Source organism: Embiotoca jacksoni, unplaced genomic scaffold (genome assembly GCF_022577435.1).
Source record: "Embiotoca jacksoni isolate LCO1_2020_lvr unplaced genomic scaffold, fEmbJac1.0.p SCAF_9, whole genome shotgun sequence".
NCBI lineage: Eukaryota > Metazoa > Chordata > Actinopteri > Embiotocidae > Embiotoca > Embiotoca jacksoni.
Window position 1 is genome coordinate 12,661,535 of NW_027185447.1, and position 23,195 is coordinate 12,684,729.

Consider the following 23,195-nt stretch of genomic DNA (forward strand, 5'->3'; position numbering starts at 1 on the left):
CGATTAAAGTGGATACAAAATTGTTCAGCGGTACAGTCATTCATTCCATATAGTGTCCATAGATACACTTGTATCTGATCCACTACAACTGTTATGCCATAAAGTAAATTTTTATGGTGCCTGATGAAATAGAGGCGTTTTTTTTAGCAGTCATGTAGCAGTCATGTGTTAAACACTCCTGTGCATTAACCACAATATTAAATATAATGAAGTTCAGTGGCTTCACCTTTTAAAATGACCTCAATAATAAACATAAAATCAAACTTGCACATTTCCAGCAATGTTAACTTAACCTGAACACTGAGAGTTTAATAAAGAGAGTTGGTATAGCAGGGCTGTCTTATTGAATTGCATTACACTGAAAGGGTGTACCTAATTAAGTGGCTACTGGATGGAACTTAATGTAGGAGCTGCATATGCAGACGTATAGATGAGTGTGGCACTAACTTCATCTCCAGAATCTCCTCCAGCTGTTTGCGTCTCTCCTGCCGTAGACTGTTGAGGTGTCCGTCTCTTTCATGCAGGGAGTGCTGAGTGGAGGACAGTCGCAGTTTAGTGGCGTCCAGCTCCTGGCGTGTCTTTTCCAAAGCCCCCATCAGCTCCTCCAACTGTTTGGGGGGAGACATAAAGAAACAGGTTAAAACACAATAAAAACATACCAGGATACCCACGTTGCTCTGTTCTCAAACATAGAATTTTTTTTTTTCTTTTCGATTTATGTAATTTAAAAGTCAGTACACAAGACCTCGTCTATCCTAATGGATGCACACTCACACTCATGCTCATGAGGACATGGAAAAGTAATTAGTACAAAATTAACTTTGTCTGCATGTTGGTGTGTGTGCTGTGAGATGAGATGAAACGACTGCCTAAACATGAAAATCAATTGCCAGCTGACATCTTGGTGGCGGGTGAAATTACTGGGGTTCATAGATTAGTTGAATGATAAATCCACTGACCCTTGTGCTGGAAACAAGGGTTCTCTCTTCTCTCTGACCTTTCACCACTTATTTTATCTCACTCTCAAGTGTGGTTCTACTTTAGAGCAGGTGAGGATAATGCTCAGCTTCTCAACTACATCTCCCTCTGCACACACATGCCCTCCAGCCATGCACGCCTGTGTGTCCAACCTCTGAGTGTCTGATAGACAGGATGTGACCTCAGGGTATCATTATACCAAGACAGGAAGTGTCTAATTGTCTAACAACAAGTACTTTACAATAGGATGCAGTACTTGACAAGCATGTTCAGATGATGTAAATAGAAAACCACAAGAACATTAATTTATGTTTGTTCAGTTGTGATGATCGGCAGCTTTGAGATATAAGCCAGTCAAACAATACATTTTGAAATGAACAAAGAGAACTATGAAGAAGGAGAAGCACACACACAAAAAAAAAAAAAAAAAAAAAAAAAAAAAAAAATGAGTATTAGGGGAAAGCGCTCTATGGGGTAGGACATGAAAAAAAGCAATGGGCCTCTTTTATGAAGGGGCCAAATCGTTCACACATTTTCAGGACACTCTCCATCTCCTCCAGTTTTATAGGTGTGTTTCACAGATGTCAGATAATGTGCTCACTGACTGTTCATGAATATCACATGGAAAAGGAGAAGAAAGGGTGAAAACAAAGCTAAATTCTCAGTGGTTAGAAAGTGACAACTTTTGGTCATAACTTGCTAGAAATGTAACAAAGCATTGTTTTCAATAAAATAAAAACAATTTGCCAACAACAACCGACCCCTGTAGTTTCCAGCTGTTAACAGACCTAAAATCAATACTAGATCCAACTGTTCAAATTCACACCATTTTAATAGTTGATGTCTTGTTGCAGGCTTAAATGAATGCAAAGCCAATCTTTTCATCTTGAAAGCCAAGAGTCTCACACACACACACACACACACACACACACACACACACACTCCACACAACACACACAGTTATACCCACCACATGTCTATCAACCCTCATGCACCAACCCCCACCCCCTCCCCAATCCCCAGCCCCCCTCAGTCCCTCATTAGTCCACCACCCAGGCAATAGCCCTCACTTCACAATCACATCATTAATAAGGAATACAATGCGTTTTAGTGAAATTAGGGACCTAATCAGCTTAGCGGTGAGCCTGTGCGTGCTAATTTAGCTCAACTTCAAGGCAAAGCCCCCCAGCCAGGCTAAGGCTCGCTAAGACTGGCCCAAAGCCCCTTTAGTTGATAAGCTGATTGAGGGCTCAGTGGTAAGGGCCAAATCCCTCTTGTCCGTTTGCGTTGTGTTGCTGGTTCAAAGGCCTAGTTCAAACATCCTAGAGGGGGAGAGAGGGAGAGAAATGAGAACAGAAATGGGGAGAAAGGGAGAGAGAGTGTGGAGATAATTGCGTGAGACAACTTAAGAGGGCAGATGGGAAAGCACGAGGCTTGGGACAAGGGATGGACAGCAGGAATGATTTTATGAGAGAGACAAGAGGCAGAGAGAGGCAAAGAGGGAGTGGGAGACTTAGAGAACAGGGGTGTGAAGAAAAGTGACCCAGGGCATTACCCATGCTCCATTTCAGCAGGTCAGGCTGATGGAAGACTTTCAGCGCATTACACATCATGAGACTGATTACTCTGGGACAGAAGGGAGAAGAAAGAAAAAGTGTGTGTGTGTGTGTGTGTGTGTGTGTGTGTGTGTGTGTGTGTGTGTGTGTGTGTGTGTGGTGGGGGGGTAGGGGGGGAGTTTGGCAGGGAACTCTGAAACAGTGCCAGGGTCAGGTGATGTTTCAGAAGGACCTGTCCCTCTCTCTATTCCCTCCATACACACTTCTGGAGACTCTGACATTACATGGTAATGGCATGTTGACTCGTGTCCTCCTTATATGGTGATGTCATCTTGGCTTACAGAGTTCACTGTATTGACAGCTACCATCATTATGGGCATGAGTGACTGTGCAGCTTGATCACTTGGTGAAACGGGTGCCTCTCCTTGTGTCGACAGCGTGGCTGTAACTCTAGTCTAGCTCAGTTTGTGTCAAGTTCAGTTGCCACTTTGACTGCGTGCTGGCTCAGTATGTTCTCTACGTGTAGGGTCTGGATTGACTTAAAATAGAAGCGAGATGACTATAGCTTTTGGGGTCAATGAGTGTTAATGTGTCACAAGTTGGGAAAGGATGTCCCTGATTGCTCCACACACGGGTAAACTCGGGTCAAAGCTGAATCATCCACTTTTATGCGTGCGAAAAAGTCCCACATACATAAATATACTTTTCTTTCTGACTTCACAGTGCATCGGAATATTGTTTGATAAACACAGTATCCATGCTGCATGTAAGTCAAGCGTGCAAAGTACAGGAATTGAGAAAAGGAGGAAAAAACAAGCCACAGTTAGCATTGGCTCTCATTGAATTTTCTAAACTGAGTTTGACCTTCTCTTACTTTGCCTCTCTCTGCGCCAATCTCCTCTCTTCATCTTTTAAGTTCTCCTCGGGAGCATACGTGTGTTTGAAGCAATACAGCCACTACTCTGCCTCAAAATGTTAGTTCTTGTTTTAACCACCGATTGCTCTCATATTACTTGTGGCACTCATAAGTAATTCGAGGTCATTCTCATTCAAATGCACACTCACACCGAGAGGAAACACACTCCCTGGCCCTATTTCTCTTTCCCACCGCAGACACACCTACGCTCACACAAAGATACAAAAGCACACACATATGTTTTGTTTTTTTTGGACCCCCTTAAATATGTAGACCAACAAGCTGGCTGGCAGAAAGACAGATAGGTAGATAGCAGGACATACAGATTAATAGGGCAGCCTATACTCCATCAAGTCTACAAGCCCAAAATCTACAGTTTCGTTGGTAAATTCTGAATGAATGCACATAAACTCACAACATGTCAAACATATGCTTACATGTACAAGCATGCAGCAGCAAACAAAACAGGAGAAAATAAAAGGAGGCCACTGGAATTTCAGTCAAGACAGAGAAAATAAACAAGAGCATGTCTAGAGAATAAAAACTAAATTAAGAAGAAAAGGCAATAACAGAGAGAAAGCAAAAGTCAATTATCCTTTTTGGAATAATGATATTTGGTGGGTAAGAAGAGCATATTTGGCGGTTAAGGGTCATTAACAAGTCTGCCTGCAGTTACTTTCTAGGCCACATGGGGGTGTAGTTCAGCTCCTCACATTTTCCTCGTGATTTTTCTGAGTTCTGGATGAGCAGACCAGATTAAAAGGTAGGCGAGACTGCCTGTGTAGAGATGTATGAGGATATTTGTGTGTATGAATGTGTGTATATGTGTGTGTATGTTGATCTATGTCCTCCATAAGTTTGTGTAACATCAGGTGAACCTCTCTCTGGGCCTGAACACGTGCAGCTTCCTCCTGCGCCCAAAGAGTCTCCCTATGTGCAGACGTGCTCATGCTTTCCCTCAGAGCCCTCTCCAACTCCATGATCCGCTCTGCTGTCTCCCGCATGGCATCCTGGGAAGCTAAAAGAGGAAGCTGGGGGGCAAGAAGAGTAAATAGGAGGAGGTTTGGAAGCAAAGCAGCAAAAATCGGGAAGAGAAGTGTTTTTCTTTCAGTATAGTTTGTTCCACAAATCCATCATCAAATGTTGTTGCACTGGTTTCAAACTGTATCAGCAAAAGACAATGAGCAAAGGTTTAATTGTTGGTCTCTTGCGTAAAAGAAATTGACTCCATATAAAATAGAGGCAAGGGAAAGACAAAAGCTTTGGTAAGAGAAGAAACAAGACTTCTAGAAGAATAAATAGACACAGCCAAAGATAGAAGACAGCAGTAAGTGATGGAGAGAGAATTTGTAAGCACTATGACCTTTGCTGACATCCCTACGAGTGTGCAAAATTATGTGTGTATGGAGTAGACTGTGCACGTTTACATGCACAGTTTGTGTGTGGCCTCTCTGACACCTATGGTGAGTGGGAGAAAATGATCCCTCTCCACACTGGTTGATGGAACTGTGAAAGAAAACACTGGAAAGAAATAATAAACCTCCTGATTCTCTCTCTCCCTGTTTTTTTTTTTGGAGTTTCTCTCTGACTCCGAAAGCGTTGACTCACTTTCAAGTTCACACCTTCACACTTTCCTGGGAGCAGTGTAGAGGCCTTGCAGTCACGTGGACAAGGGAACACTTTCAAGTGAGAGTCTAGTTCTGCAAAATAAAACAGGTATGTGCCAACCGGATCCGAATCGGAAACAAGCTCCACATTAGCAAAAAAAACCACCAGATAAGATGTTTTAAATAATACAATTAAAGTCACATTCTGATCAAACAAAACGTCTTCTGATATCATTTAAAAACTATAAAAGCAACACTTTGTGCAACTTTCTGTAAAGAGAGGCAGTAGCACCAGGAAATTAATAACAAACGCAGCATTAAATGTAAGAAAAGACCAGCTACCTGCCATAAAAAAATGGCAGAAAGAAAAGCACAACAAAATTAGTGCTTTGACTATTAGAATCATCAGACATCAGATGTTTTATGGCACCAACTTGATAACACTAGTAGACGCTCAAGAAAATGAATATGACAAAGTATAAGCAACTGGTGGCAAGATGTGTCAGCAGCAACAGATATTGCTGGAAGCAATAAGGATGTGCAGGACACTTTCGGCAGGTAATAGACGAAATTTAAGATTTGACTGTGATGGATGACAATAAAATAAACTAAATGCTCTTAAATTGGTATTTAATCTCAGAAACAGCTTCTTCATGTTTCTTAAAGACAGTTTGTAACATCAATTGCTTAGAAGCAATGGCATTAGCCAAGTATATAGCTGCAATGTGAATGTGAATGTCTCTACAACCATGACTATCTCTCACAGCACTCTGAATAGGAAAACTGTTTAGTATTGCTGGAAGTAGAGCACCAGTCTAAACAGCAGTGGTTACACGTGAGAAATCTATTGTGACGGATCCCCCATGTGCAGACAACATACTTTTATGAGCCAGTGCCAGAAACATGCAAGATGCATATAAATGGCTTATTAACTGACTCCAACAATTATCAAGAAGAGAACCTGAGTATGAGGTTGGTACCATTATCAGCACATCAGTGTAAGAGGCACATTTCTTTTTGTAATTTAGTGATACGGATTTAAACTGCAGCCATGGGATTATCCTTGAGTGTGATGAAAACATTGCCAAGCCAGCCAAATCACAAGCGGATACTTGTGGCTCGTCACGTCAGCACGACACAGCTGGAGGTGAGCAACAAACACCCGCACACACACATACAGAGGCAGGCTGTGTGCTTCAACAGTCCAAAACCGTAATTGGATGTGACAGACGGGCAGTAATTCGATGCACCAGAATCAACAAGTACTGGTCTGACCCCACCCAACAGACAGAAACCTGCACATGCATGCATATACACACACACACGCACGCACGCACGCACGCACCCACGCACCCACCCACCCACACACACACACACACACACACACACACACACACACACACACACACACACACACACACACACACACACACACACACCCCACTGAGATGAGGCTGCCACCGCTGGACCCCTGAGTGTAACCTAACCAGAAAGCTATATCTGCCCGTGTGTGTGTGTCTGTCTGTATATGTGTGTTTGAGCATAAATGTGTGTAATGTGAGTTTTATTAGTAACAAGAGAATATTGCTGGCTTTCAAGAGTACAAAGAATGGGAAAAAGAGCAAGAGAGATATGGAGTCACAGTGAGCAGGGAGACATGGAGAGATAATTGCCTCTGCAGCCCCAATCATCACCTAAAGCTCCAGGGAAGGATCATTATGGCTTTGGCCCTCTCTGGTTTGATGGAGGGATTATAGTCACTTTATTTAGTCATTTAAATAAATGAGCGGCGACTGAGAGAATCCACATTTTCAGCAGCTGTGTGCCCATGATCCTCAGCTTTTCCGGTGCTCTATTTTCAGATTTGATGTCCGTAAGAAGATATTTTTGTGGGTTAAAGTTCCAAAAATTATCTCAGCATAGTTTGACATCTCCTCTCAAGGTTATCCCTGGAGCTCGACCAAAACATTCTGTTTTGTGCCTGTGTCCTTAAGGTGCATCGATATCAATGGTGCTCTCTCCTGATTAACTCTAAAGTAAGTGACACACACCCCGGCCAACCACAAGTTTTCTTTGGTCTTGTGGGAAAAACAAACTATCCGCCATTATAAAAAAAAAAAAAAAAGGAAAGCAGAATGACTGCTTAGACTATTAGAATCATCAGATATCAGATGGTTCTTCAGTCTTGTAGCTTGCTAGCTCCATGACAGAATGATCGCTGTTTTTATTTACATATAAAAGGCTGCAATGTTTAATCTATTAAATTCACTGTCAAACTCACTGTGACATCACAAACTCACAGAAATCCAATCGGCTGGTTCAAGTCACACAATTGCTGAATAGGGACCGTGTGCATTTCTCCGTGGACTGAGTGGTGTGACACTTTCACTTTATTCAAACCTAAAACTGCTTCACAATCACAAAAGACATGGAAATCTGAATTTATATAATACGGGACCTTTAAGTTAGGTCTACAGACTTTGGGAACAAGTTACAAGTGAGGGAAAATCCTGAAATATTTCTATCTTCTTTAACTGTCGCCAGATTTAAAAATTAGTCTCTGTAATCCCTGTGTACTGAGGGTTACTGATGCCTCTCCTTATAGATAAAAGAGAAATGAAAGGCAAGTGTGAAGGCTTGAAGTGAATACTTCCGATGTGTGTTTTCTCTGTGTTTGTGAAGTGCAGCGTGGCGCGATGGAGACAATGGAGCGAATAGATTCTATCACTCCATCCTACATAAACTCTCCTGGAACAATGGAGAGAGTTTGTTTGTGTGTGTGTACCCTCGGAGCGTGCTGTGTTCCTGATGGATTCGGAGATAAATGGAAAGAGAGACAGGCAGAGGCCACACTGCAACCTCACTGATAAGCAGACACAATACACAGAGTGCATATTCTATTCATAACATCTAAGCAGATAGTGGACTGGAATACATGGTCTTATGTAGACGTCTTTAAAAATGTAATGTTTCCCTGAGTGTTGTTGCTCCATTTTCTATTATATTGCTACAATATTATTCATGAGGTTGATATATTGATATGTTTTAATCATAAAGTTGATATATTGATATATTTATTATGTACAGTTACCATTTTCAGCTATTGATGTGTAATTTCTGTTATCTAATGCTGAATTGGTGTGTTTGTCCATGTTACACTTTCCTTTGGAAATCTAGCAGGAAAAACACATTGTTGAAGTTTATACTTTTATGTGTAGAATTAACTGAGATGTCAAAATAAAACTGCTGAATCAAGTGTTTTTTGTAATAACTCATAAGGGTCATAAACCTTTGATGTCGGACTGTCTGGTCGGGGAGATTAAAGTGTCTCAGTGTCTGAAATGTGCTGGTGTAGAGCAGATGACGTTTCTCATGTGGAGTCTGTTTCCTGGATCCAGGAACAAAGCCATTGATTAAAGACAATGAGGACTGACTAGAGAGTGATTTTTATTCATTTGAGTGGATTATGCCTTAATGTGTTATTCATTACGCAGAGATCTATGAACATGCAAATAGTCCCTGCCTCTATCTCCACCCACACTCCTCCGCCTCTCGCCTGCATCTTGGGCTGGCAGCTTGATGATGTTGAAAGTTTCACCCAGGAAGTTAATGGGATTGGTTCCTTGGGTTTGTGAGATGTGAAACCCTGGTTTTCTGAACTGGTAAATTCATCAGACAGTCATTGAAGTTCCTGAGTGGAAATGCTAACCCATGGTGTTGAGTCCTTATTTCACTCATGATATGTCATCTTGCATATAAAAAAAACACCATATGGACATGTTAACAAGATTAAAAACTTAATTTTCATTGGAGGGGGTCTTTAAGTGTTGAGATATAGAAGGAGTCAGTGTTATAAAGAATGTGCAACCAACCAAGGGCCCTGCCAGAGGAAACAAGACAGAGCAGCACAGGAAACCAGGTGGGAGGGCTATCCCAGATCAATGGCAATAAACTGGAACTTAGTGTTTCCTTTGGTCAATATTTCATAATATTAATAATACGTACCTAGATAAATAAATTCAACTATATGTGAAATGTTCAATATTTCTCTCTGTGTGGACATCATCTATCTCTGTGACACCACTCCCTCACACGAGTCATTGTACCGAGCAGTCACTCTACAACTCTTTCCAGGTTGTAGCAATGTTAATGTGTGTTTTTCAGAAACTGTTTACATGCAGAAATAGGATGTTGGATGTTGCCCGCCAGCATACGCAGGAATAACAAAATAGCTCAACCAAAAACAGACTGAGAGACCCTTGGTCTGTTTGGCCGAGAGGTATAGTGAGGTGTACTCATGTTCCAATGGGAATAACCTGGCATGGCTGCATTCTACATATTAACACCTCAGCATAGCTCTGCAGGCTAGTACACAAGAATGCCCACAGATGTAGACACATCAAGTAATCAGCTGACACTCACCTTGATACCTAAGCAAGTATAAAACTACAGAAATTATATCAGAAAGGGTTTATCAAGATGCCTAACTAGACCCAGTTTGTTCCTATTCCCATTGGAGCTGATTTCTGCTGACTCTAAGATCCAGTGAGACCGGGGGGACAGGAGGCATGAAGGACTGGTACAGTACTCCCTGTGCTCAGAGGAGAAGAATTATGCAGAGAGGGAGTGTGAAGACAGCAATGTGTAGGAGAGACAGAGCAAGGGAGAAAATGATTACTGAGGAATGATTTTTCCAAAAAGGTGAGTAGGAAAAAAACAAGGAAAAAGCGCAGGTGAAATAAGTTTAAGCCAATCTGAACTCTCTGAGCTGAAAGGGTGATGAAGAGCTCAATTAGACACCAAGAAATGTACACATGTGCACACAAACACATGTACAGTGTATTCAAACCTGCGATAAAGAGTGCGGGCGTCCATCAGTCAGTGCATCTTTCCTCATCTCACCTGGCACCATCTGCTTCTGGATGTTAGGAGACCTGATTTGCCTTCAGACAGAGAAAAATGGATGACAACAGATGAAGAGGGGCTCAATAAAGAAATGTAAATTAACTATTAAAATAATGGAATACATAGAGAGACTTGATTTGTATGACATACAATCTGACAATGGTGTACTGTCATGTAAAAATGTAGGAAAATGAATGGCTGTTTGACATTTGAATGAGGAAACATTGGATCCTATTAATGAAGGTGATATACTCAAACAGATACGAATAACATTTTCAAAATTTTAATGAAACAAACCAGTCACATAAAAAAGTAAGTATACACCCACACATTCATCACACCTTCAATTCCATAAAATTAGTACCAGGGGTTCTAGATTAGGTGCCAATAGTTAGAACCTCCTAAACCTAAATTATTCTCTGTGAAGAATTTTACCTAGAAGTCATGTAGTTTTCAATCAACTGCCAAACTGTCCAAGACTGGCCGCTCAAACAAAGGTGGCTCAAGAGAAAATAGAAAATTGTCTGAGAACCCCTATATTTCATCACAGCTTCTGCTGGTAACTTATTAACCTGTTAGTAGAAAAGTCTGCGTGTCTACAATCAGAAAGAGATTTCACAACTTTGACCTGCATGTAAGACATGCCAGGAAAAAGCTTTTGCTGTCCAAAAAGAACATCAGAGCAAAGCATCCAGCCAATGAACATATAGGATAAGACCGGGCCTTTTGGAATAATGTGGTCTGGATAGGCGAATCAAAGATGAAGTTGTGAGGCTACAGCAAAGGTTGACATGTTTGGCACAAAACAAAGACATCTTTTCAGGAGACGAACCTCGTACCAAATGTGAAGCAAATCGTTGGGAATGTTTTGGTTTGTTGTTGCTTTGCTGCTTCATACACTGGGCAGCCTGCAGTCGATTCAATTATAAATTCTGCATCATATAAAAGAGTGCTTGAAGATGATGTGAGACAATCTGTTTAAGAGTTCAAATTGAACTGGTAGTGGACCTTACAACAGGATGATGGTTCTTATCACACCAGCAAATCTACCAAGGAATGGCTCAAAAAAGACATGGAATTATGAACTAATGGTTGAAAAGGCTAACCTTGTGTTTATGTTCAAGTATTTCACACTTATATGTGGGAATTGCATTAAATCCAATGTTTGCTTGTCCAAATATGTCTAAACAGCCAACAGTTCCCATGGGATGTACTTACTTTTTCACATGAATGTAAATTCTGTATGTAAAAATGTATGCACACATATCAACTGCAATATACATTTACTTCCAGTTAATGTTTTCTGTATTTTTGTTGGTGTGGATTAAATGTAATACCACATGAAAATGCATAATTAAATGAATATGCATTTTTGTTTCATTCTCCTATCATTCTTTGAGTTAACTCAAGGCCTGCATGTGGTATCATACAATTAAATGGTAGAGCTACAATGTGTACAGTAAAGCAGGTAAGCACAAAGGTTGTGTGTGTGTCCAATCAGTTTGTAACATGGCAGACTGGAACAAGACAAGACTTGTCTGATGTAGGAGAGACACTGCTGTGTAACTCTTTCAACAACAAAAGTCACAAAGATACGCAGACAGGAGATGCATGCACACACACGCACACAAACACACATACTCAAATTCTCAAAAATACATATGTGCAGCTGAGAAGACAGGATTACACCAACACACACACAAAGACCTGTGTTTTTTAAGATATAAATTGGCACACATGGACAATAAATCAGCTGTCAGCATTGTGCATTGCTGAGGTGCTGATTACAAAGCTGAAGTGTGTATTAACCAGCCAGGACAGCTGTGTATTTATCTCCAAACTATGACAGACTCCTTGTCATTTACCGAACTTACTTAACCATATCTGTCACACACACAAACACACACACATATGATTATATAAAAAAATATGGATAAACACAGACACCAATATACTCACCGGTACACACTCATGAACCCACAAACTCCATGCACCATAAGACACACACTTGTACGCAATCTATATTTTCTTACAAACACTCTCAAAATAGAATCAAAACACTTGTCTTTGAGCTCCCAGTTAGGCCTCCACTCTTTAAAAAAAAAAAAAAAAATGCATAGAAAGTAGAGAGCTGACAGTGACAAATTAGTGCTTAAGAGAACCCTCTAACACTGTAAACAAGCTGTGACCAAGCAGCTGCTGAAATGCGCCACATTATTATTCCACATCCACACTGCTGTGTTTACTCTAGGCAAAACCTACAAGCTGCCCCCACATGGGGCCAAATATTTGCTGTCACAGTCCTTAGAATGGTGTGTGTGTGCATGCAAGTCAGTTCTTATGAGTAATGTTGGTGTCCAAATTAATGAGTAATATATCTAACAAGATGATGAATACATTTTATACCTTCATCGTGCCACACACACGTCAGTACTTTTCAAAATCTTAACAGACATTTTTGTTATAATAAGAGGAGATAGAGCAGAAGGTGAGCAATCAACAATTTTATTAATATTTATATCTGTTATCACTCCCCCTTCTGAAAAGCACACATACAGCTTATCATTCTGCCATTTCATATCTCTGGCTTGGATCTTTATTTAGTTCTCAATCACCCTGCTATTGATTTGATAAGTTTTCATCCTTTTTATGAGTGCGGTTTGAAAAGTGCTGCATAAATAAGGATTACAATTCAATTCTGTTACGAATTAATCATACTATGTACAGATGTTCATGTGCACATATTTACACAGGAAGGAGGAAGAGGAGAAGAAGAACTGTTAATCCTCTGATCTTTGATGACTGTGTGTTTTTATAAGCTCCGGAGCACGTCCATGGAGAACAGACCAGCTATGAGGGCATATCAGCTATCAGACACAGCCGCTACTGGGGCAGGTGTATAAACCAGGAGACACGCTGGTCCCGTTTGATAGCTGATACACCCCCATGAACCCATCAGTGCAAAATGAAGTGAGTGTTTTGACCAATGTGAAGGCAAATGAGGGCGCGCAGAGTGTGAATATAGGAAGCAGACGGGCTGGGCAGCATGTGACTGGAAAGTATGAGGGAGAACTGTGATTTGTTGATTACCGAAATGAGTAAATTCTTGGGGGGGAAATAGTATTTTATTGCAGTGACATTTTTTAGAAAGATGAAGTAAGAGAGAGAGAACAGTGTGCACAAGTCCAGCCATTTCCTAAACCAAGCGTAATAAGTAATTTTTCACATTTCCTTTTGCTTCTTCCACCTGGAGCTCTCCACACATCTGCCTTCCAACATAAGCAGCTCCACTTTATTCCTGGCTGTCAAAAGAGAGCTCTGTTTTTTTTCCAAGTATATCTCTCGTCATACATATTTCTATGGCCCTTTCTTTATCTTTCGGTCTCTTTCTCCATTATAACTTTGACATTTTTCTTCTTTCTCCCCATGCTTGTCACTTTTTTCTCTTATAACTCACATCCATTTGGGAAAAATGAAATGCTTTGCAGACTAATGTTGATGTGCTTTTGAGCAAGGCACAAAGAGTAACTGAATGGCTTCAATAGAGCTGCTGAGTGGCCAGCAGCAGGAAGCTGTGGTCACACTGGGTCGCTACTAAATCCAATTGTGGGAGACTGTGAATATCAATAAGTGTGTAGCTCGAAAAAAGCTTGACATTTTTTGTTGACTTTTTCCAGGTGAATCAAGGTTAAAAGAAGTAATAACCTTTTAAGAATTTTTTTTCTTCAGATTTCTATCTCCCTTTTCATAACTCTTAATTCTGTCTCTGTCTCTTCCTTGTCTCTTTTAATAAACAGCAGAGTGGAACAAAATCCTCTGATTTCAAGCAGACAGGGACACAACAGGGCAATTACTTCTCAGACATGCACAATATATTGAAGGACAGGCAGATATGATCTGAAGCAAAAAGAGGAGGGGTACAGAGAGGAGAGAAAAAAAGGAGAAAAAAAGGGGAAACTATGAAAGAATAGTGCGAGCTGGGCCAACACTGGGAGACTGAAGTTTTATCTGAGGCGCTTGTCTCGATCCAGCGCTGAGAGATTCAACCAAAACAAGTATGTTTATTACCGATAGATGCTTTATGGTACTTAGACGTGTTTTATTGCAGTACAAATACAACTTCACTGTTCCTTTTATATATTGTCTGTGTGTGTGTGACAGTGTGAAAAAGAAAAGAGGTCTGTTTGTGTGTCAACGTGTTTAAATGTGAGAAATGACTTTACAATTCACTGTATGGTGGCTATTGTCTATGTATTTAATATTTGTGTTATGAACAGCTGTGTTGTAGGTGCAACTTGTTTATAGTTCAAAGGAAAAAAAAATGTGACAGATTATTTTCCAAGTTAAAATAAAGTTTTAAATAAAGTTGTAATTGTAAGGACAACTGCAACAGGAAAGTATGCTGTTTACAAACATTTTCATCTAAAACTAGTACTTGTATATACAGAGACTTTGAAGGCTATGTGTATTTTGGCGTGCATGCGTAAAGGGTGTGTGTTTTGTACATACTCAGCATCTGGAGTTTGATTATGGTCAGAGGAATAACGCCAAGAATTAGATGTGTGCAAATGGTTGTTTGTGGGTGTATGAATATTTGTCAGCCTGGAACCATTGATTCCTTCCACCCTGGACACCCTTTTCCAAGTCCAAATACGTACATGACACCCCTCACTGTCACTTTAGACACACATACATACATACATACATATGTACACATATATACACACAAACACCTCCCTTTTTTCCTGAAACCCTCCCTTACATACCAGAGTGCTTACCTCGTCAGTAGCTGTGGTATAGTGAGACTGGGCGGCTGATTTATTTTGTCAAAGTTTAGCCTCAACATCACATGATGAGGGCTGACCTTTAAAATTATAGGGCTGTAAAAGCATTAAGAAGAAAAATATACAAAATAATTCCACTAGTAAATAATGTATAACCGGAGGGAAGGCGTAAGGGAAAAAGAAAATAGGCTTTACCTTCACTCAACCTATAAAAAAATTCCCCATTTCAAGTTAGACAAACTTTTGTCATAATATATACATGAAATGTCTGAAAATGCAGATGCTTCAATGCAACAATGTCTTTACTTAATCCTGATTGTTAAAGCTAATTATAACCAGATATGTTTCAAATCACTGCAGCAACACTTGATTGACCTCCTCCCAGAAAGAAATAATTCATGTTTCATTTGTGTTCATCATATATACACACACACTGCCGAAAGAGATCAGTAACCATGACTTCAAGAGCTCTCTAAAAAAAAAAAAAAAAAAAAAAAAAATCGACCTATAAGTATTTGTGTTAACAGCTGATAAAGACACTTTTCAAAAAGCCTGCTCAGTGTTACTGATTCCTCTACGGTACACCACTAACAGTAAATAAAACACCAACCATAAACTACGTAATGTTATCACTGACAAATTACAGTAGATCACAAGGATATCTAAGCTATGAAATAGCAGTGAGTCTCCCCTGTTCTGGAAGGTATTTATTAAAATGACCTGCTGGCTACAACCATCTTTGACTCACTTTGCTGTATTGCCAACTGGATGAAGAAGTGTCTATTTCATCATCTGTTCTCCTCTCCCTTCATTCAGATAGTGGTTAATAGGTCAGCTGACTGAGATCCAACAGAAACACTCTGATTAAAAAGACATCCATCCTCTGCTACAGTACATCTCCCGTGCTCTGACACAGAAGTCTAATCAGCCCATGCTGCCACAAAACACGTGTGCTGAAACACAAATGTAAATTTTGTATTAATGTCTTTGTTAAATCAAAATTGTGCTGATAACTAACATGGCTTGATGCCTAATCATTTAATACAGCAGTCACTTACCACTGACAAAAAAAAATACCATGAGGTGCAGGTTTTTATGTTTAAAACAAAAACAAATACAGCAACAGTGACTACAGTGGATCCTCCTCTCATAACGTGTTGCTGACTTGCATGTGACCTCTGACCTTTGCATGTTGACCAGAGGTGAGGGGTCAGGCTGATAGGCTGACTGGTTGACACTAATGAGACAGCAACCCCAAAAAGATGGACGAGCTGAGGAGAAAAGAAACTCTTCCAACAATCCAAGGCACTCCCGTCCCAGAAACTGCTGTGCACACGCATGCACAGAAATTACATGCACAGCATAACACACACATGTGTATGTGTTATGACAGCTGCACACATGCGCACACATAAAGGTAGAGACTTGACGCATGCATATACACATGGAAACAGAGAGTAGACTGTGTGAACAAACTCTGCAGGAGCTACTGTATTCCTATTACACTTGATGGTCATGCTTTCCCACAGAGTTTGAGTCAGCACATGGTTTCCATGCCAGAGCGGAGAGTCTGTAAAACGGGTAATGAATGAGGCAGGAAACTGTGTTGGATCCAGCACTTGCAGCCCATCCAAAATGATTTTCAACCATTCAGAACCATAGTGTTCCTGATTGAGCCAATGTGTGTTAAAAAATTCATATTTTTCACACTCACACTTCTCCAACAATCAGTCTACATACACACACACACCTAACTATAACTGTTCAAGATTAGATATATACTCCGTACAGACATAAATTACTAGAACTAGAATTACCACCTTGCAGTTGTATGACATCACCAACAAGTCAAGTTGCAGTTTGTATCCACGTCTGTCCAGACTAACATAATATATGTAGCGAAGTCTTTGAGGGAATTTGGCCAATAAACCTGATTCTGATAGAAAATGAAGTTGTTGCCAGGAAAGTAGACAATGCTTCGAATATGGATGTTACGACAAAGAAGCTACAATTTCTAAAATATGGATGCTTCACACACATCGTCAGCCCAACAGCACAGAAGAGCTATACAATTAGCACAGTTTCAAGGTGGACACCCAAGATTAGTGTCACCAATTCCGTATCAGACCAAATGCCCTGCGTTATGCTGTTGAATAATGCACAGAAAAGTGTTTTGCAGAAGATTATGATCTCATGATTTTACCCTATCATAATTTTGTCATAGTTCACAAATGAATTCTTCAGTTATGGCCACAAATGTGTTTTGGGAGGGCACTGACCTTCTGACCTTCCACCAATAAATACTAATCAATTTATCCTTAACTACAAAGTTTGTCTCAAATTTGAAAAAATTCTCTCAACATGTTCCCTATATATCGCGTTCACAAGAATGGGATGTACTTTTATTCATGGAAAAACGGACTGATGGACAACCCAAAAAACAGCATGCCTCCTGCCACAGCTGTCACCGTAGCGCAGAGGCTTTAAAAACACACCACTTTCTATGTGGGTTTTTTTTCACACATATACACACTCATATGAAGTAAATATGCACACAAACCCTCACATACAGTACCTCTGCCTTGGCACTAAAAAAACACTCATTTGGGTACATATACACACCATGCCAATCCATAAATCAGATGATAATTGAGTAGCACTGTGCCAGTAATAAACAGAGTAGTATAAACAGCCAGTGTCTGGGTTGGATACGCCACCTCCCACTGGCATGCCGCTGGCTGCCTGCCTGGCAAACTCAAAAACACACACTCACACTCACTCACACACACACACACACACACACACACACACACACACACACACACACACACACACACACACACACACACACACACAAACACATTGACTGAATGCACTTACAGTAATGCAAAGACAAAAACAAAACATCTGATCTGTTGAGTTCACAGACACTTCTTAAAAAAACACATATTCTAAAAACATAAATGACAGTACTGCTGACAGGAATGAAATCTGATGAAGTCCTGCAGAGATCAACGCAACAGAGAAGCTATACGTCTCCAGTGATATTACTTAGGAACCATATAAAGTCTCTCATTGTGTTATTGCTGTGGCAGGAATGAAGATCATTTTCCGTAAATGGATTGTACATTTACCGTCCCAATGGGATAGTCAAATCTGAGCTTCCTGAGAGTCAGATTTGAGCCAAATCCCACAATTTCCAACTCTATACCTGAGAAAGTTTCAAATCAACCCAATACTCATGGAATGATGTCAAGAGTAGTGGCAATAGATAATGTAGGTAGTATTATGATAGTATGGTTTACATGCACAGTAAATATCTACTCACCCAGGTCTGTAGACATTGATAAACAAAAACAAATGATAAAACATTAAGCCAAATGATTAAAATGACACGTGTAACTCGGTCACAGTGTATATTTCTACGAGCTGATTACATCAGGCAAAAAGCATGACAACCTGAAAGTGGTTTCAAGTGCTCGGGGGGACACAATCTAGACAGTTTATATCTCAAGGATTAATCCTTTATAAATAGAGCACTTAGAAAGGAATTGAGATCTTACAAAGATCCGGTCACTCGGAAGGACACTGCTCTCTGAGGACACCCAGATGGTGTCTTGTGATGGATATGAATGTGACTGAATTTTTGACCCTCACCTCTCCAGATCAGCAGTTTTCCTCTCCTTGCATGATTTGTCCATCTCGGCATCCCTCAGAGCGCCCATTAGTCTCTCCACCTCAGCTTGTGATTTCCCAGATTCCTCTCTGTAGCGGGCCACTTCCTGCTCTAGAATCCTCAGGCGATCTGTGATGTCTGGACCCAGCCGGACTGTTTCATCTGTGTTTTGGGTCTTTGAGGGCTTGTGTATGTGTGCGTGCGTGTGTGTGTGTGTGTGTGTGTGTGTGTGTGTGTGTGCGTGTGTGCGTGTGCGTGTGTGTGTGTGTGTGTGTGTGTTAAGAACAGATACATTAGGTAAAAAAATTTATAATTTCTGAGGCAATATGAAAGCACACACAGTATTCTGTACAGAGGCCAGTCTTGGGCATATCAGTATCATTACATTTCACACTTACACTAGCTAAAGATGCTCTTTACTAGCAATTTCACGTGCAGCACTCCTCAAAAGATTAGTTTCCGCATAGTACAATAACATTTTTGAAGCATTAGGCTGATATGTTATATGTAATATGCTTACACTTACAGATGACCAAGCACAAACAACCAAGAGGCATAAAATAACAAAGTACCTACCGTGGGGCTGACTGCTGGTAGCCCATCTGTTTTTGTTTGTATCTGGAAGAAAATGAAAAGACATGACAGAATGAAAACATGAATATAGTGTAGGAACCGACTGTAGTCGTAAAATGTTCACATCCTGTCAGACTGAAAATCCGGCCACTGATTATAACATAGGGTCAGATGTGGGAAAGGCAAGGTCAATGAGTCCTGAATATGAGGTTACAGTTCATAACTTAGCTCTGGGAGAATGGACACACACACACACACACACACACACACACACACAGCACACACTCCGCCCTCCATCTCCCAGTTCCCCTGCTGCTTGCTTTTCTGTGGTTTTCTTCTATCAGTTGCCTCCCCAGGGCGTCCCTCATGTAGAGGTTGGAGTTCAGTCATTATCATTATAAAATTACCGACACCCTCAGTCTGGCTGTGATTTTATGAGACCACCAAACATCTAAATTTTGTTTTTTTAGATTTACACTGATGAATACATTGTTCTCTGAGAAAAATATCCCAGAGGAAGTTTGTAACCTAGAATTAGCTGCCTCTCCATGTCTACGTTTTCGCTTGGTCTTTACCTCTCTCTGTCTGCAGTGTTTGTGAAGATTGTTGAACTTGTTGAGACAGCCGAGGCCACTCATTTAAACATCATCAAGTGAATGTGCACAAACGCTAAAACACACACAGTCGTGTTTCAATCACTTCAGAGGATATGACATTGACTTACACTCGTTTCCTGAATACTTACCGTAACTACTACGAGCCTAACCCAAACTTGTACCCTCATGTCTTCATACTAACATTTAATAGTCTACGATATGTTCACACGCTTTGGTCCCCATACCGTAAATAAACTATTTAACTGTATAAACAGATTTTTGTCCCCACAACATTAATAACATAGGTACACATGCACACACACATACACGCACTGAACAATTTCATGTCTGGTCTACAGAAGTCTGGGACTGTATATGCAGCTCTGCCTGAGTCTGTTATTGAAAACAAAGACTGTCTGTTAACTATTACCACAAGCCTATTTGAACAAATGCCTTTTTCAAATTATCACCAGCCAACCAGATAAAGAAAATGCATAAATTGGGCCCTTCATAAGGGACATACAGATGTGGGCGCAGCATATGGAACACAATTAAATGTTTAAATGTATGATATTTCTTGTGCTTAAAATGCACGCATGCATAACAGCTAGTTTAGCAAGAATCCATCTGTAAATGATAAACTGTTTGTGGTGACACTATTGTTGACTGTTATTTTGTGGACTGTCCTATTTAGACATTTGTGTTTGCATAGTATGTACCTAAGTCATAATAATAACTTCTTTTTTTTTTCATGGTCATAGGCACATGGGTCCATAGATATGAGCTTGACTAACTTCTCTACAATACATAGTATGTGGCAGAATGTGACCTTCTAGAGACCCATAAGCGTGTCACTGTATGCTTGTTCTAACCATTTAGGATTCTGAAAGAAATGGGAACACTTGGCTCTATAGAATGGCAAGTAGAAATATTGTTTACCTCATCCTCACCCTATTACCTCCACACCAAGCCCCATACACGTGTTCATAAGCACCAACCAAAATCTTACAAATGCATTAGATGTAAGTGGATTAGAGTATGTTATATTCTTTCAATGGAAAACACAGACAAGTGGAACGCGGGGGCTGAAAGGACAGCAAGTCAAACAGGAATTTGTGATATTATGACAGGAGGGGAAAGGCCAGTTAAGATATAGTTTCATATACAGTACAATTATTATTATCATTCCTGGAAATGTCCCTTGAGTGTAAATATTAAAAATAAGTTAAATATGTGTAGCCACCAGGCTCTGCACTGAGTTATTAAACTCCTGGTCAGAGGTTACCCAGCAACACAGGCTGTGTAGTGTTTAAAATACAGCCAAAAAAGGTCATACCTGTCCTTATAGCTTGAACATGCATGCATTCAATCTCATTGTATACCTGTTAATGTTTGATTGGTCTTATCTCTGGTTTTATAATGAAAAAGAGACAGAGAACAAGAAAATAGAAGAAAAGATACACACAAAAAAAAATACAAAAAAAAATACAAAAAAAAAAAGGGGGTAGGACAATATGGTATCTGCCTGGTTTGAAAAGACAAAATTTCTGTTTGACTGAGCCTCAGAAGTCTTTAAAGGTATTGTGCCTCCCTCATGACTTAAGCCAACCCTCTCTGAAAAGGTCACTGCCTTCCCTGAGGTTCTTCACTGTTTTCTCTTTGAAGTTTTCGTGTTTAGTTCCAGAAGTCCTTTATTAGCCTTTGGAATCAACAAATACTGTTTTATGGGAAGAGGATGAGGATGCAGTGAAGTCAACAGTGCTCTGAGGTCAAGATAAAAAGCTTGACTGAGTCAATTATACAAACATCTGCAGATACAGTGAGTGGGCCACTGTGTGTCCACAATGTGATAGCAAACACTAACTCTACATCTGCTTGAAAGATAATTCACATCAGTGCTATGTATCAGAACTGTCGGCCAAAAATGATCATTTCTTTGTGATTAATGTCAGATGAGGGTTCTAATACAACCTTACAGCTGTTAGGACTGCTGTTTTAAAAGAATTTAACATTACATGAAGCCTACATTCCGGGTTAAAAAAAACATCAAGTAAAAATTCAGCGAATGTATTCAATACATTTCTGCAGTGTGGAACGATTGTCTAAACCGTCTGCCAGTGAGAATAATTACAAAAACGGTGTTGTCTGTCGTGAAGTACTCCGTCACCATTGTTGAGACTGTAAAATTGTGGATAAGTTGTGGATAGATAAATGAAATAAAAGGCTTTACAATCTGTGCGAAATGACTTGTTTCACTATCAGAATTGGACCCATTTGGGAAGTCAAGATGAGCCACGGGACAGAATTATTTCATCACCATTCACGTTAAAATAGGGCTAAACTGGAAGCCCCTGGTGTACATGCTCTGCCCATAGAGCATGTCCACTTTGCATTTGTCTGGCCAGCGCTGGAATGTCATTCCAGACAACAGAAGATAAAATGCAGAGAGATTTCTCTGGCAGTAGGTTTAGTGAGCATTTTGAAAACTAGTTTGGATTGGGCTTGAATGTAATGGATGTTTATTTATATACCAAACAGACTGGAGTCTTGACTTGATTAAACACTATTCACAAGCAGCAGTCAGTATCGAATCAAGTCACACACCGGCTGTCATCACTAAGGTGAATGTGCACTTGTTTATGTGAATGAGGTTGACAAATTTGATCAGAATCTAATCTCAAGCAGCAGTTCACCTTTATCCCAAATACTAGACAGTCACTCACCACTGCACAACAAAATGGATCAAACAAGACAATCCATTTGAACACAAGCAGACACTGACAAATGCACGCACACACCTACATCAACAGTAGTTTTTTGTGCTGGCATGCATCCACAGGAACACAGAGAGATTCACACACACACACACACACACATACACACACACACACACACACACACACACACACACACACACACACACACACACACACACACACATATATATAAACACACAAACATTGTCTATCTTTTTAAAGAATCGGTAAGTTTACATAACAGGTCTGATTGCTGCTGAGTATACAAAATAGTCCAATTATGGCAGCATTTCTGTCAGAATGTGAATCTGTTTGCTAAAAAGAGTTATTGAGCTGCTGTCACTTTCATGTGGTGCCGCATCAACATTCAACAAGATATAATTTCACAGGAATGAGATGTGTGTATGCTTTTTATGAGCATAAAAGAAAACATTCCCATAAATTCTGGCAGGGCAAGAGTCTGTCCCGGCTTGTAAGCCTTCGGAGAAGAAAAAGAGAGAAAAAAGACAGCCAGGCCTCCGACTTGGCACCCGAACAGGAATAGAGGGATCTCTTACATCCATAAATCACTCTTTCTTAATTCATCCCTTTATCCTGTGGGACAAAGTGCAGGCAGGCCCTTTGCAAGGGAGTTGCTAACAATACCGTGGATGCTCACAGGGAGGTATGAGAGTGGAATTACTATTACTGTAAATGTTCGCAGTGTAAATAAAGGGTAGAAGTGGTTTATTACAACTACTGCAAAGTACATGCAGCAGTTGTGTTGATGGTTGTTTGTCGGCAACACACATCAGACTAGCAATGTCGAGTGTGCACAGATATCCACATGCACATACTTTCAACAATAA

The 23,195-nt window shown here is 40.2% G+C and overlaps 1 protein-coding gene across 2 annotated transcripts in view; it reads right to left on the reverse strand.

Moving 5' to 3' along the window:
- Positions 1-498: 498 nt before the first annotated feature.
- LOC138193288 (ERC protein 2) overlaps positions 499-23,195 on the reverse strand; it is a 76,139-nt gene continuing 53,442 nt past the window's right edge. Inside the window, exons 12-14 of one of the 2 annotated variants that reach the window (XM_069141245.1) lie at positions 18,999-19,040; positions 18,404-18,606; positions 499-608 (exon numbers count right to left, since the gene is read on the reverse strand). In XM_069141245.1, coding sequence (XP_068997346.1) covers positions 596-608; positions 18,404-18,606; positions 18,999-19,040 — 258 coding nt within the window. In that variant the 3' untranslated portion in view covers positions 499-595. Of the gene's footprint in view, positions 609-17,993; positions 18,081-18,403; positions 18,607-18,998; positions 19,041-23,195 lie in introns of those variants that run through there. The other variant, XM_069141246.1, reaches the window with a different exon arrangement.